At 37.2% G+C, this 17,461-nt stretch overlaps 1 protein-coding gene across 8 annotated transcripts in view; it reads left to right on the top strand.

Moving 5' to 3' along the window:
• PPFIBP2 (PPFIA binding protein 2) overlaps nt 1-17,461 on the top strand; it is a 107,926-nt gene that overhangs the window by 61,738 nt on the left and 28,727 nt on the right. For all 8 annotated transcript variants that reach the window (XM_049820491.1, XM_049820484.1, XM_049820486.1 and 5 more), the window contains one exon: nt 9,096-9,227. In XM_049820491.1, the coding sequence (XP_049676448.1) occupies nt 9,096-9,227 (132 nt within the window). The remainder of the gene's footprint in view (nt 1-9,095; nt 9,228-17,461) is intronic.

Raw genomic sequence — 17,461 nt, 5'->3', positions numbered from 1 at the left:
AATTGGTATATAAGGACATTTTTCTTTATTTCAATCGACAGTTTCAGGCTATGTGATTTAATTTTTCCTCTTTCATGTTATATGTTGAGGGGGCAGAACAAACAATAAATTAAATACCTTACATTTTGTGTGTTACTGTGGAGCTGGCAGGTCTGTTGATGCAAAGGAACTTATCCAGTGCAATTTTCTGTTATTACAGATGCAGATCATCCACTCGTAATATAATACATAGATATCAAAATAGATTTGAAACTGTAAATAACCCTTAAAAGCTACACCAGAAGTTTGCAGGATAGATATTTTCTTGATGAACTTACTTCTCCCCACCAAAAACACTGCGTGATAAATTTACTATTTTAGTCTGTGAAATATACTAGTCTTTCTATGAACTATTCATAGATTTAAATTATAGTTGTGTTAATCTATATAAACTTATAAATTACAGTTGTGTTCATCTATACAAACTTATTTTACTATGATAAGGATCCATGTATGTATGTATGTAAACAGTAGCAATTTCTATAAGAAACTTGTACCCTAAACCTTTTAAAGTTATAATTCTGCAAGCTTCTCTAAAAAAAACTTGGTCTCACACAACTCTTGCAGCCCAAAGTGCTTGCAGCTGGGAAAGGTTTTATTCTCGTATTAACTGAGGGGACATTTTTAAAAATGCAAGTAGCGAGTACATTTAGTTTTTTAGTGAGATCTGAAGTGAAATTCAAAGAACAGTAACTATTATGAAAATCCATTTTCAAACTTCAGGAAGGCATTCACAATAGAGTGTAGAAGTTTCCTGTTTCAATCTAAAACTAGACAGTTATTCTGTGACTTCTGCTAAAACTGTTTATTGTTTCTCTGACTTAAAATTTTCTGCTCTGGTAGTTTTCTGAGGAAACCGTAAATTTAAAGCCTAATTTAACAGAACACTGTGGCATCTGAAAATAGAATATAATAATGCATGCACATTGCTATTTCAGTGAAAATGTTTGAATCTACCCGTCTGGCATTAGGCACATGCACAAATTGCTTACAAAGCTGATCCTAAAGTGATAAGCTACAAAAGTCTGTACTAAAGCTAAAGAAGTCAGAGAATCTCCAAATATGTTTAACATAAACCTTAAATCTAAATTTTGAGATCGCTTTGAGTGGCTGTAATTGTTGCCAAATGGAAGTAATTTTTATTTTCTTTCTTGTACACATATTAAATAGTTAGCCATAAGCACAAATTTGTCGATTGTTTTGTATCATAGTTTTGAGATACTGTGTTTGAACATAATTTACAGAAATACTGATGGGCTTGCTTGTTGGTTGCTAAATTGCTAAGTGACTGATGTCTCATGCTTACAGCATATATGATAGCTCAAGTTAGAGTGTTTTGTTTTTCAAGAGAGAGAATTATCTAGGCCACAACTTGGTAAAGATTTGTTTCATTTTAATCCTATGAGTTTGTCCATTTGAACTTTGCACAGAGACAGACACATACACAAACACATATGCTTAGTATTTTAATTTTAGTGTGAGTGATGTACTTTCAATAGCTGAACCAAAATTTAAAAATAAATTCAGTGTGGAGCTGAGATATTTCAAATTTATTTTCTCACTGGAATGAGAAAAAATGATGTTAACGTTTTAGTTTTGAAACAGTGAGAAGAGCCAATTTGGTGAAATACTAGAGGATGATGAGGGAATGGTAGTTGTGGTGTCTTTCTCACATGGATTACATCCCTCATTAGATAGTGGGACATGGGAAACCCAAGTTAGATCTCTCAAAATCTCAACAGTCAGAGAAATTATACATTTATTACGGCTCAGCAAAGGGCCCTATTTGTCTATAATTTATTTTGAAGGCTCTCTTCTCAGTTCATCTTGTTGAAAAGATTACCCTCTACAGGGAACGAGTTGAGATTTGGAGAGAAGAGAATGACCTTATAATGTGATGATTAGGATGTTCACGTAAGGTATGTAGCCAATAGGCCTTCTTGCAGTTAATTTGTTGAAAGGAGAGTGAGTGTTTGGCCTCAGGGGCTTCAATAGATTGATGGATCAATCGGGTTTTGGGGAGAGTTGGGTTCAGATCTTCTCAGCCAACAGTTGCCAGTGTCCTGTACGAGTGCTCATGATGCTTAGCAGAGAGATGAAAGGTACTAGTGTTGTCATTGAGTTTTTCCAGTCAAAACTATGTAGTGGGTCTTTGAAGACAGTATTTATTTATTTTTACAGTAAACTAACTTATTTCTAATAAGAAAGAATCATCTAGCTGTATGTACCTATATAAACATTCTTGCTTTTCAGAAAGACTTCTATTATCTTCCTGAGGTGCATGTAAATCCAATTTTATTTCATGGTTCTGCTTGCTTATTTAGAATATGTTGAACTCCACTGATTTTTACCTTTGTGAACTTAAGTCGACTGCTTCTTCAAAATGGAAAATGGAATGATAAAGATAATTGCCCTAGTTTGAAAAATCTTTAATGTGTATTAGTAGAACTGAGCTAACTGCAGTACGGATAAGTATATTATTTACTTACCTGGGAAACCATATACCCAGGATAAGCCCTGTCTTTTTAATTTTGGGAACTATAAGAAAAGTGACTCTTAATTAATTCTGTGCCCAAAATGCTACAATAAAAACAAAAATCATACACTTTAATATAATTTAATGATGATATCTGGTAGTTCCACAACAGGAAAGGTATATAATGCTACCCTGCAAAATAGTTTTTGCTGAATCTATGCTAGCAGAGACTTGTCCACTTAGTCAGGGTGGGGTTACTGCCTAAAATCCTTCTGGCTTATGATTTATGTACAGTTGTTTTGAACCCTGCTACAAAGTGATCATGGAAACACTTCTGAAACAGCACTAAAATAAAATTTATATGAATTACATAAAATGGCTGTTCAGCATTTGGGGTGGACATCTTGAATGCGGAATAGTAGAAACAGATAGTGCTGCTGCTTTGTGGAAAATTGTGATTCTTCATCACTCTAAGAGGATGGTGCAATATCCCTTAGTTGAAATGTGAACTTTCAAGAAATGAGTTGAGCCAGTCTAAAGGTTACTGCTACAAAAAAGAGAAGGCCTCATTCTCCTTTCATCCTTCTCCCTGTTCCTGACCATGTGCTTCTGCATCTTATTTTATACTGGCTCTCATGCTCATCAGACTTTTCCCTCGACGACTGAGAGAAAACTAACTTGGGCTTTAAAAAGTAGGGGATGTTTTTCTGCTGGGTTAGTGAGTTGAAACAGCTCACAGAAAAGGTCAAAGTGTGGCATAAGGGCAATGGTGAGATGTGCATTTGACCTAGCTGTTTATGAAACTACAGCCAAAGAAAATACAGCTCTGTAGCGTTTGAGAAACAAGAGAATCCTGTGTAACGGATGCAGAGATGCCCTGGTGTGCACAGTTGCAGATAAAGCATGTATGTTTTCATGAGATGTGATGCTTACAGTGTCAAACTCAACATTTTGCTTTTGTGAGGATACCTGTTCCACTACAGATTCCAATCAAGATAAAGCATTTTTCACCTTGAAGGTGTTTGCATTTTCTTTCCTTAAAACAAAGTAGGTCTTTCAAAAGCTCATGTAAGTCAATGGCAAAACTTTAAATCAGTCCTTTAGTATGATTCCAGTTTGGGTGAAAAAACACATTTCCCTGGTCATCCTTCATAGTAAATGTTAAGAGAAAATTTTCTGAAGCATGACTGGGAGCAAGACACCAGTTTGGTCTCACTGAATTGCCTCCCAGTCTTGCTGTTGAATGTGTAAAAGATATAGAAATGACAGCCTGTGTGAATAGTTACCTGCCTTGCCCCTTAGAACATTGTAATGAATATGTCTTGAAATAAAAAAAACCCCAAACCTCCTAGAATTATTCTATGAAAACAATTTATGCTGTGACAGTACCTTTCCAGTACGTCAGCTGCTTTAAAATGTAAAATTACGGCCAATTTTAGAGAACAATGATGCGTATGTGTCTTGATCTAAGTTAGTTTGTGGCATTTTTAAATACTTTCTTCCAGTCAATTTTAAGAAATAAATTTATTTTTAAGAGAAGAGGGGGTCCTGAACATCTGCTAATTTAGCTTTGGGGAACCTCCTATCAACTTGCTATCAACTTTTCTTTCATTTTCACTGTGTACAAATGTAGAGTAGAACTGGAAAGCAAAAGTAATTTTTGCTCTTATAAAGTAGCCTAAGTTGTCCTATAAAAGAAGATACCAGCCATGCATAATGTAAACACATTGGTGCTATGGAATCTATGCTGTCAATCTTGACAACTGTCTTAAGTCAGTTTGAAAAGTGAATTTTCTGCATATACAGATTTCACCTCTGCAGTTCTTTTAAGTGCATTTGTTATGGTAATTATCACGAGTAAGAATAGTTAGTTACCTCTTTGCTATTCCAGTGCTGCATTTGATTTATTTAACAGATACTAGTTCCCATTGAAGCTCTCTGGCATAAAGTGTTACAGCATACAGTTTGCTTTGCCAATCAAAATGCTGGTCTGTGTGGCAGTATCTTTCCTGTACCTGACTTGTACCAAATCCTAGATGTGGTTTGACTGTGTGTTTCCACCTTCCAAATTCTTTCTGACACGTAATTGCAAGCAGCAGTCCAGGGGACTCTTGTCAGATGGTTGCATTGTGTAAACATGACTGTGCCTTCTGTCAAGTAAATTTTCTTGCAAAGTACAAAGGACTTGGCTTTAGGATTCTTTCTGTCTTAAAAATAAATGAAATGCTTGAATGTAAACAGGAGTGAATTTCTGTTTCTCATGTCAGTTTATGGCCAACTTCTGCCTGGGTGCAAGGAGCAGAGGAAAGTGTGCCAGACAGTGCCCTTTGTGAGGAGAATCTTTTAAAAACTAGTGGATTAAAAAAATGCAGGGAGGAGCTGTATGAGAGTAGGAACTTGAATCCAACGTAGTTCAGTGTGTACCTGTTCTGGGTTTGTAGTTGTCTTGTACTCAGGGGAGCCAGAATCCTATCTTGGTTGCAGGATATAAATCTGGTGTGTATCTGTTTGCTTCTCAGGAACTTTGCTGGCTGGCAAGAGTCATTCCTTCAACTTTCAATTGCCTGAGTTATCTGATCTTAGATGAGTTTCAGCACTTGTTTAGAGCATGCAGTAACTTCTTGCCAGCAGCTAGCTTAGTGTCTCAGATTTTGAAGTGTGCTCTGTGCTGCTCTGATTGTGAGGCGTAAGGTTTTCAGAGTGTGCTCTCAAATTGTGCCGCTTTTCTATACAGGTGAGCATTACACTGCTTTGTTATTTTACAGTTAATGTAGGCACGAATCTGGTCATCAGGCATATGCAAAGGGCTGTTCAAATTGGCAGTGCAATGGGAAGGTCTGTCCTTTCTGTTGCTTAACTATATAATGGGCAGATGAATTGGAGGGCTGTAATTCACTCTCTGCTACTGACTTGCACCATTTCATGGTGATTACACATGTACATTACTCTCAGCTGTGCTTTCAGTTAAGCAAATATCTTATTTCTACCACAGCTGACACACAGCACTTGAAAAGTGCAGTCGTCATTAGTGGTGGTTCTCGCTGAATTTTGCTTACCAGGTAGGTAGCTTGGTCTGTCTCTCTGTCTCTCTCAACTATTTTAATAAGGGTGAAAAGTATGAAATTTTTTTAGCGTTGTGTTTTGTACCCTGCACAAGTGCAAAATGGGATCTTTGGGGTTGCCCCCCCACACTTGACTAAAATCTTACTTAAGGTTTCTCAATCAGTGTATGGCATGATTGTTTCTTCTGTTTTGTGGAGTGTTAAATATCTTGGAATTTTCTGTGCTTGCAGCTGGCAGCCTGTAAAAGTGTAGTGTCCTCTTTCTGAGCTATTTTCTGTCATGTTAAATTTTATAAGCTGCTTTATAAGAATTATGTATTTCCAAAACAACAAAATGTGAAAGTGAGATATACAGCATGTGCTTCAGTTTCTTTGGGAATATTGAAAAACATGATTAAATATTTAAAAAGTATATGGTGTGAATTTTAAAAATACAGTTGTGTTTGGAAATAGTTTGCTGTTCGTTGATCTGTCTGGTACATGCATATTGTAGCTTCTGCATGACTCATCTTTGTAATTATTCTACTCTAAAATAGCTTTTTTCTTTAATTTTTAAAGTTAAAAGTTGAGTTTCAAAAAAGAACTGTAAGAAATTAAATTATAGTACATTTTAAAATTAAAAGCAAGTATCTTGTTTATAAATAAGATTCCCTAGGATATATTCTATTTCTGGTTTATATTTCAGCTCTTTAAAATCCTCTTAAAGCTGATACAGCCCAAATCACCATTTTGCCTGTCTTGTATTATCTTTTTTGCTTTAAAACCAATAACATAAATTTGTATTTTCTTTTCTTACGATTGCATATTTATTCTGGCTGAATTGAAGTTGCATCATACCACTGAAATACACTATAATTTCTCTGTAACAAAATGGGTCACATTGTTAATGAGTTGTTCACTGTGAGCATCTGCTTGAAGATGAAAATAATTGCTTCCAGATGTTACCATTTCAAGAGGGGACATTTACTTTAAAGGGCAGTTTCTTTCAAAGCAAAAGTTAGGCTCTCGAGATGCAAGAGAGATTGTCAGCTGTTTTAAATCAGTGTAGCTCCACTGAAAACAAACTAGGGATAGTTAGCTATTTTGTCTATTTTAAGGCAAGAGTTTTATGCCAGTTTACGCTAGCTGAGGATCTCATTCTCCAGCTTCAGAGCAAACAGTAGAATTTTGTTGGAGTTGATTAAAAAAACCCAATCAGCTGCCTTCATACTCACTTATACCAGGTAGTGCCTCAGTGTTTGCATGGAGCTACTGAATTCAGAATGAAAGGAGTGAAGTATTACTCTCCATTGCATAACTAAGTGTAATTTGGGAGCCTATAGAAAAAAAAAGGAGTAATGCCAGATGGTGCACTCAAAGCATAGATCTTTTGTTGAAAATCTCTAGAGGGATGCCATGTCTCCGTGCCTTATTAAGAAACCTTCCTGTCATATCATGGAATACCATGCCAGTGTCAAAAAAAAAAAAAAAAAATTATAAACATTGTTTCAGTTCGACAGTGTCTGTCCATGGGGTTTAAGTCACCTCATTCAGCTAACCTTTTTAATGTTCAGTGGCCTTATTTCATATCAAAGTTCTCATTTATAGCTGTGTCTTAATCTGCAGATGTCTGCTATGTTAACACCCTGTACAGAGCCTGTTCCAGTCTGGACTGGAACATGCCTCTGGAACTTCTGGAAATTAGTGTTTTTCTGGAAGACAGAGGAGATTTTTGTAATTATAGTTTGTAATAATCTACATATAATTTGTAATCACCTTTGTAGAAAGCAGCAACTGCCTGGATTGCATTAGGTGACTGCCTCTTAGAGTGTCTCAATAAAAAAAGTCAGTGCACTATCTTTTCCAGATTAGTGCTTGATTTATTTCATTCAGAGAAAAAAAACAAACCATGAGGCTACATTTCTGTTTATTTTCCCATCCATACACAAATATCATTGTCAATGTCAGCAGGAATGGGCATGGCACTGGGAATAGTGGGTGGCTTAGATAATTGGTGTTTCAATGCAGATGCAAGTTCAGTACTATTTTTAATTTGGGCAGTATTCCCCACCAGACTAAAACAATTTACATGTAGAGCAGATTTGGGTTCCAAATAAACTTTAACTGTATAATTTTTAAAATAACCTTTGTGGCTTCCTTGGCTCCAAGCCGTGGTCTGCAACATACTATGCAGTTTGTGGAAGAGGAAGAGATTGAGAAAAGGGTGATGGACAAGGCAGTTTCTGATCACTCCGTAACATCAGCGTAGATCCAGAATAACTATGGCAATTTCAGTTAAGGCACTTCCACATAATTCAAAGCAGAATCTGCTGTGATTCCTCAGTGTGTTTCATATGATCAAAACACTAATATGAGTTATGAATTACCATAAATTTTTTTAACCATTTAGAAACCGATGTTCTTTTTGCAAAAACTCATTAGGGACTTGGAAAGTTACACATTGATTTTTCAGCAAGGCTTAAACTCCTGAATGGATTATTTTTCTCTTTGAAAACGGAAGCCAACAGAAGCATTTTATACATATAATACAGTCTGTTAAATTTTGGAAGATTTTTTGCTTTGGCTTTCCTGAAAACTGAAAAATGCAATGAAGGTGTGAATATTGAATGTTTTCTAAACACAGTGATATCACTCTGTCCAAAGTACACCTTTCTCTGCAATTTGAAAAACAAACTCAGGGCACACAAGCACTGTTACTCACTTTAGATATTGCCTTTTAGATTCCAGTTGGGGCATAGCACTTCTCATTCACTGGGGTTCCCTCCACAGTGGGTAGCTGTCACAAGTTAAAAAGTGCTACATAGTCTAGTAAACTTCCGAGTACTACTAGCATGACTGCAGAAATGTGGGTTGTCTTTGGTACTCTATTTTGGTTAGAGTGCCCATTCTGCAATACATCCTTTATTGAACAACACATGATAAGTTCTAAAATGTTTCATGGTAACGCTAAAACATAGCTTTGTCTGATGAGTATTTTAGTAAGTAGCCAACTGTTTTGTAATGTTTTTGTAATGGCATTATATAGGTTTGTGTTTATTCAGACTTAGTACTGTTTTCTGATTTTATGACTTGCCTGGGGATTAACTCTGCCACACATTTTCTTGAAATATGGAGGGGGACACAGTGGTTTAGGGATTAACATGGGAGAACATTTAGGTGAAAATAGCTGCAGAACTTGAGAAACACACAGTTAGAACAGTTCAAAGTTTATATGCCATAAAGAGAAGTAGAAAAATTTGCTTGCATATGAATTTGCCAATCATGACATTTTCTTTTTTTTTTTTTTTAGTTACTTTTTCTGCCTGAAGTAAATGCTTACATCAAATTTATCTTGCTGCATTTTTTGCATTGTAAAGCAGTAGCAAGTGTGACTTTTGAAGAAGAGGATCATTTTGCTTTCATATTGAAAGTGTTAAACACCAGGGTAGAGACTTTAGTATGGGTCTGCCAATAAATCACATAGCATTCTGTCAGTGTTCAAATAAATAACTGGAGAAAATGTTCTGCTTTGCTTTCAGGAGTTGCTGAGTCGAACATCACTAGAGACTCAGAAGTTAGATCTAATGGCTGAAGTTTCAGACCTGAAGATTAAGCTGGTTGGTATGGAAAAGGAACAGAGCGAATATGAAGAGAAACAGAACAAAGCTGAGGTGAGTTTCTTTCATTACCTGGTTTTCTTTTTTTAATATCACATGTCTGTGGTATGCTGCCATACACCTGAGCTTTTGCACTGAAATCAGCATGCAACAGGATTTTTCCATGCTTACAGCACAGTCCCTATCACTGATCCTGTGAATTCAGTGAGGAGTATGATTATGCATTTTTGGGATGTGGTTTCTTTTCCCCTCTCTCATTATACTTCAGAGGTTGCTGTTTGGCTTTAATCAAGGCACAAAGTGCCTTCCAGAAGCATATATTACACTTGGTGTTCACTTAACCCTTTGCTTTCCACAGGAGCTGGACTGGCACGGCCATGCGAGGCCTACCAGAGCGCTTCTATTTCCCCCTCTATGTGGCAGAGAAGACTGTCACCTCCCTAGTATCAGGGGTGCTGCAAACACTTAGATGATCCCCATTGGTGATTTTAATGCATCCATGGCACTTGGGAGGGTAAGATGAGGGGCAGGACATTTTCCTCAAATGAGCCTTTCCCCTTGAGGTTACATAATAAATAGTGAAGAAAAAAAAAATAAAAAAAAAATGGCATGCATTGGAGGCAATTCTAATCCTTACTCCCCTTCAGATGTGGAGAGTTCTGGACATCAAAGAAGCTTTGCTTTTTACTATATTGGTTAAGAAAGAGAGTATGAAACAGGGAATCATATGAACATTCATTTCATGGTAGTGAGCAGCAGGTGGGAGCTGGGAAGGAAAGTGATTACAGAAGAGGGTAATTCATATGAATTGCCATGTGTTGCCCTACTCAGTGGTCTTGTAAGGGGACCAACTAGCAGGAGAGGATTACCTAGCAAGGGAGGACTACTAGGTCCAAGATTTATACATTACTGACTGAAAAAAGACTTTATGTTCCACGTTTACTTAGGAGAATTTGAAATCCAGGCAGTGTTAGAAAACTGTTTGCTTTCCATAACATCGCTAGTGGAATATTTGATAACTATGCATAAGTACTTTACCTGCAGTGACATAATAGGTTTGGGGTGTGTTTGTTTTTTGACTTATTTATCCTCTGAAGTTTTCTTTAGAGATTAAAAGATAGCTTAAAGAGAGCAATTTCTGGCAGAGGTTGCAAGCCAGAGAGGCACCAGCTGCTGTTTTTACCATCTGTGGCCTTCTCATGCTCTTTCACCCATAATTGTCAGTGTCTTGTGTACAGAAGGCCTAGGCAGTCTCATACTACCCAAAAATCTAAACAGGTCTGTGCAGCGCCTAATTGCTTCAGACAGCAGCCTGCTCCTGGCAGCCGCCTTCCTGAGGGGCCTTCAGCACTTCCCATTACGTGTCGAATACCAGGATGAGGCTGCCTAAATTACTGCAGGACGTGCACAGTCAGCCTGACTGCTGGAAAGCAGCAAAGCTTTCAAGTGCATTTGCATTGACAGGACTTTTAAGTACCCAGTAGGTCTGGGCCTGTGACCTGTGAAATTCTTCTGCCACTGCAACAAGGTGTGTGGCCCCCTTGGGTGGAAAAGTTGATCTTTATTGGCCTGGAAGCCTTTGTTGCATTGCGAAGTGATAAGAAACGTTCCTGCTGAGATGGAAAAGGATTCTAATCTGATGGAAAAGTTGAGAATCATTGTGTTAAGTACGCTCTGAATTATTAACTTCCCCAAGATGTGATTAGATTTCTGGCCAGTTGAAAGCCACAATACAAAGCAAGGAAAATGGGTCTTGTAAGTAAAGCTGTGGGAAATAAACAGCATTTTTGGTTTGTTCATTGAGCCATTCTTTAAATTATTTCAGATTGTCCAGAATAAGCAATTTGTCAAGATAAACAGGGTTGCTTTCAGTCAAATTGGATGCTTGCTTGAATTCTAATGCTTTAACCCTATTTCAGCTCCTTTTACTGTAAATTTTACTATTTTCTTAATACAAACACAATATGAAACATCAGAATTAAATTTATTAATATATTTTCTTTATAGTATTAGACTACAACTGCTGCTTAAATTTTGTAATAGTTTGGGTGTCTTCCTGAACTTGCCTCCACTGCCCAACTACATCTTTCTAGTGAATAAACCACTCTCACGTACGCAAACAGTCTACCTTTAGTTTGCTCTTGTTTATGCATACATAGTTGTGTTGTGGTAACCTAATTGTTTCAGAGTGAGACAGTTCTTCAAACTGATAGTGACTGAATGAAATTAATCTTGCTGTAATTCTATCTCTGAATGTCGTGGCTACTACACGTTCTCTTACAGTGTATAATGCCTCAAATGAAACTGCAATGAGTATTTTTATGTAAGTGGAACAAAGCTACGGGTTACAGAGCTAGGGTCTTTCTTAGAGACTGCACCTGGCCAATTTCTGCTTTCAAGACTGAGTTTAGCACTAACAAAGATGAGCAGAACAGTGATTTGATAGATCTGCTACTATCAGAAGTAATAGTCCTCAGTTTTCACCCTAGTGCATGTGTTATATAGGCATCCAGTCGTTAAACAATTTTAAACAGCTTGTTAATTATACTTCATGGCTGACCCTGCCATTTCTAAATATAATAATGGAGTTTAAAAAGTTTAAAATTAAATGTGACATTGCAGAATAATTCAGCTAAAACATGTTTGCTCTGTACTCTAATTTTGTGTCGGCTTATTTCACAGCAGCTGTTTCCAGTCACATAGAATTTATCTATAGAATTATTTCTCTGGTTGAGTTGGGGAAAAACAAAGCAAATTAACATAACCTTCTAAATATGAGCAATTTTAATGTGTCAGATTCGTTTCACTTTATCTTGTGCAGCTGTGCCTTAGTTTTGGTTTTAGTTAGCAGCAAAGAGTTGTCAAGCATCTCTAACCTCCTCTCAAAGGTATTAATTTCACACTGAATGCCACTTGTCTCTGGCTCTTCAAAAGCACATGCTAAAATTAAAGTGCCATTTATTTATATATGTAACACAGGGGCCAGGAGAATAGCTGCTTGTAAATTAACTGTCTCACTCTTGGCTTTGTCATTTTAATTCATTTTTTGTAGAATAAGGTTCGACTTTTGCCGCAGTCATGCTGTGAAGGTTCCTGAAATCCCACACAAGGGAGTTTGTGTAGTTTTCTCTTACCTGAGAAGCCTTATAAATTTTGGAAATGTGTTTTCTTAATGTAGCAAGGTATGAGTGAGCAGCATTATCAAGTGATTAATGGCAGTCCCGATGCCTGTTGTACCTGAACACAGACAAAAGAGACCTTCTGTCACTATCACGAGACTGCAGAAGTAATTGTCTGTTTCAACTTGCTTAACAGCCCTACTTCTGTCCTGGTTTTTTTTTCTTTTTTAGCATGGGATAAGTTTTGTGGTTTTTGCTTTTTTGTACTGATGATCTGAAGTTTGCTATAAGCTGTTGGAAAGTGTTTTGTGGCTCTTGTGTGGATACTTCTGAATTAAATATCTAGTGCATAGTTACTTGCAATTTCAAAGAAACTTGACGTGGTGAGCCACTGACTCCCACTGGGGAATTTGTTATGTTGTCTCACCTGAATCAAATTCAGGATATAGTATGTTAGTGTCAATAAATCTTCGTGCTGCGAAAGAATCTCAAAAATGAGAAGCCTTTTCTACATTGAAACTAGAAGCAACTGTAAAGGCGCATATTGCAGCTGGAGTTCATCTGTTTCTCTTCCACAGACCTCTTATCCTTCAATGGGATAAGGATTTCTGCCATTTCTGTACTGCCAAGTTTGCCCTGACAGAAGTCTCTGTGGATGCAGAGCGTTTCCCATTCCCATTTTTTTAATGTGAGCAAAAGAGAAAAGAATTACGAGGCAGCAGCAGAAGTGTTTCTGAACTCTCCCATGTTGCCACAACTGGAGCAGCTATGTTTGTGCATCTTGTTTGAGCAGTGGTTCTTCAGAACCTCATATGGGTTAACAGTGTTCTCCGTCAAAGACGAGCACAGACTAAAGGCTTGGTGCTCAAAAGCAAGGGAGATGGATGTGTGTCCTGACGATTCCAGTCTCCAGTTGGTACTGCTCAGTGAAGTATCTGATGGTGCAGATGATAGTAAAAAAGAAACAAAATCAAAGCATGGAAGATGGAGGGATTGTGGATAGTATTGCACACACAGCTAGTACTACGGGTGTTCTGCTTTGCAGTGCTCTGATAAGAGGATGAGTTAGCTAGGGGGATGTTCTCCTCACCAGCATCCTACCATGTTGCTGCAAAGTGGCTAATGTGGCCACTGAACATAAGGAGGATAAGGTTTCACCGAGGGGAGCTTTGCTGTAACCTGTGCAGCCCTGGCAAAACATGTCAGCCTATAAAAGACTGACTATTGCAGAGTTGGTACTCTAGGACCCAGTATTCTTTCTAAATTTTGTGATTGTTTATGGACCTAATCCTCATTTATGTGCATTAAAGGTTTGTTGCATGAAAGAGGATGAGCATCAGACATTGTGATCCTGATTGAGAAAAATATGTATAAAGTGAAATATATCAACTGCTTTTCTGAATGTCATCTGAAGTACAGAGCCCTAGAAAAATCCTTAATTGATGTGAAACTTTTAAGTAACTGATACATACACTTTTGAAAGGCGATCATTGTGAATGTTTAAAATTGACTGTGGATGCTGATGCAGGTTGTGTTAAATACTTACCTGGTCATAAGTGTCCTGTCCTTGCAGTAGCTGTTCCCTAGCTTTGAGATTATTGGTTCATCAGAGAGTTGAGATTACAGGAGGACTGTTGTGCACTGTAATGAAGAAAATTAAAAAAATTATGCCATGTCATCTGTTGTTCTGTCCACTGAAATCTTTTTCAGTCCTTTGGGAGATGGATTAATCTCATCAAATTTATTCTACTTGAGAAGATTGAGAAATCACAAAACTATATGTTGTTAATGTACATGAAAATTAAGGGAAAGTTACTCCAAACTTGTAATGCCTGAGAAAATACCCAGCACTATTTACTACTAAGTTAGGGAATTTAAGTGAAGTGTTACATAGATTTTAATATTCGCCTTTGGTTTGCTTTCTGTAGCTGGATTTTTTTGTCGGTATCACTGATACACACAAATCTAAGAAGCTCGCCAGCAAATTGGTGAACTTTAAAGTCATTGCTTTTTCTTCTCTGATATCCTGTGATTTCTCCTGTGTATGTTGCTTAACTCTTTCTCCATGTCAAGATACTGCCTAGCTAGCAAGCTGGGTAATGGAGTTATTTTTCTGACCCATGCTAGACCTAGAAACAGAATTACTTTACTAGTAAATTCTATATATAAATTGTGAGAGTAGGTTATGGCCCTAACTGAGCACTTAGCAATTTCTTCCTAGTGGATGATTTGGCTGTGTAAATGAATATAATCAAGTCCCATTTCAGCCAAAGTGTGCCTCTGAGCCAGCATATTAAAATATGTTCCAATTTTTCCTGATGTCTGACTTCATGTGACTGTATAAGTTTCCAACAATGAGGGGCCAAATTCTGATCTTCACATTAGAATCAGAATCATGAACTAGCCTGGAATATAGATTCTGTTCTATTTAACTGTAGCTTTGTGCAATATTCCAGACTTATACCCATTCATATATGCTTTATCAGAAAGAAAACACATCATTTGTCTTTTTTAGTTTGCCTTTGATGTACTTCATGCATTTCTTTGTGCTGCAACTGTAGAAATATCTTACTTGCTTCATTTTCTTTCTCACCTGTCTTTTTTTTTGTCTTCCTTTCTTCCCATGTTTTCAGTCAGTAGTGAACCTGATCAGTGAGCTACAGGAGCAGATGTGTAGACTGCAGCTGGAAATTAATAGTAGAATCCAAGAAAGAAAGTCTCAAGATAGGAAACCAGACTTGACACCTAATGGTCCTCAATCTAGTCCAAGATCAGTGGTAGAGACTCTCAGCCAGAAGAATTGTTCTCAGTGTGATGTACGAGAAGTACACCTTAGCAGATGCCTGTGTATTGCCTCTCCTCTTATCTTGCAGAAACTAAATTCTGCTAACCAGAGCTATGTTGTGAATTATTGGCATTAATCTTTGTGGCTTTCATTAGTGAAGAGTGAGGTGGTCATAAAAACTACCAAAAAAACCCCCCACACACCCCAGATACCCCACCCCCGATTATTGGGACAAATTTGGTCACCATTGATATCTGTCTACTAAAGCACAGACATCTGTAAGACCCAATCACCTCTTTCAGTTTTTTTATGATTTTCATTTTACTTGTGGGTCTGTAGTACTGGTGCGGTGTGGGTGGTTTTTTTTATTTTTTGATTTGTTTGTTTTTTCTTAGTTGAGATTTGTCTGTTTGATATGCAGCATGCTAGCATGGTTTGGTAGTTTGATAATTTTCCTCATGATAATGTCACCCTAGCTGTGCATGATGGTGCACCCTAACCAGTCTTCTGAACACAGATTATTAAGTCCTGAATATCTTAAAAGCTTAAGACAGGTATAAAATACAGTTTCAGGTAAGACTATCTGAAATATATCCTTTCTTTTTCTAATGATGATGTTAAAATGAATGGAAGGAGCCACAATAAAAATAATCTGCTTGTACCTTTAAAATAGCAAATCAAACACATTTTTGTTTATTCTCTGACATTAGTGGTTACCAGAAAAGCATTTTTGAATTTACATTACGGATCCTAGTTGTATTTGATCAAAACTATGTCACATGTCAAAACAAAAGCTACTTTGCATAAATGGCTGTTGTGATTTAACCCCAGCTGGTAACTAAGCTCCATGCAGCCACTGCCTCACTTCCCCTCCACCCAGTGGGATGGGGGAAAAAAAGTAAAACTCGAGGGTTGAGATAAGAACAGTTTAATAGAACAGAAAAGAAGAAACTAATAATGATAGTAGTAACAGTACTGAAATGACATTAATAATAAAAGGATTGGAATATACAAAACAAGTGATGCACAATGCAATTGCTCACCCTCCCTGCCCAACTCCTCCCCAGTTTATATACTGGGCATGACATCACATGGTATGGAATACCCTTTTGGCCAGTTTGGGTCAGCTGTCCTGGCTGTGTCCTGTGCCAACTTCTTGTGCCCCTCCAGCTTTCTTGCTGGCTGGGCATGAGAAGCTGAAAAATCCTTGACTTAGTCTAAACATTACTTAGCAACAACTGAAAACATCAGTGTGTTATCAACATTCTTCTCATACTGAACCCAAAACATAGCACTATACCAGCTACTAGAAAGAAAATTAACTCTATCCCAGCCAAAACCAGGACAACGGCTTAAATTTACTGAAGGTAGAATGATATGGTATGCCTGAAAAAGTCAATTTTAATATTTGCTTTTAAATCAATTTCCTTTAGTTGCCACATCTCTTTGGTTAAAATCTGGATCCCCAGAACTCATTTTATAAGTAATCTGCTTGTATTGTGAGGGATTTTTGCAGTAGCTTTTCTCTTAGGTTTATTTTACAAAAATAACTCATTTGGGTATGATGCCTATTTTGAAAATAGTGCTGTTGTTTCTGAGCCTACCTCTGTCCAGAACTGATTAGTGAACTATTAGACTACAGTACAAGCTGCATATTGGAGAAACAATCTGAGAGTCAAATCTGGGAGTCTTTAAAAATAAACGTTACTTTAATCCAAGATATTAGTGTGACTGTTTAATGTATATACTATACAGGATTCCAAAATTGGGTTATGCTTCCAAATTTTTCCCTTCCTGAGTTCATTTTAAGACATTTGGTCTCATCAGAGCTCCATCAAGGATTTAATAATACTGTCCTTCAGAATGAACAATAAGATATGGCTCTATCAAGGAAAGAGAGAAGGGACATTTAAGAGACACCTTTGTCCAAGGAACAGAGGGAGGATGTTAGGAACCCTGGTTGGCTGCAGCTCTAGGCTGCATCAGCTCAGTTTGTAAAGTGCCAAACATCAATGCTGAAAGTAGTATATTTGTAGTCATATTTGATCGTATGTGTATGGTATTATTAAATGGCTGTAACTTGCTAGATACTATTTAGTCTGAGTGTTATTTTTCTTGGTAAGTAGTTTAAACACCTCTTTGGGGAGAGGATTGTCACTTTAATGAATGTTAGTAATCTTTTAGCACTGCATGTTTCTGCTTACTTTCTGGGGTGGCTGAAAAACAAAACAAAAAAACCAAACCAAAACAACAACCCACCCCACCCCAGGAAAAAAAACCCCAATACTTAATGTTATATGAGACTGTAGTTAGGGATTTTTTTGGATCATTTTCGCTGAGACACATGACTTCACCAGGCTCAGCTATCTTCCTTAATATGACTA

Source organism: Accipiter gentilis, chromosome 17 (assembly GCF_929443795.1).
Source record: "Accipiter gentilis chromosome 17, bAccGen1.1, whole genome shotgun sequence".
Classification (NCBI taxonomy): domain Eukaryota; kingdom Metazoa; phylum Chordata; class Aves; order Accipitriformes; family Accipitridae; genus Astur; species Astur gentilis.
This window is presented reverse-complemented; position numbering and strand designations above follow the sequence as displayed.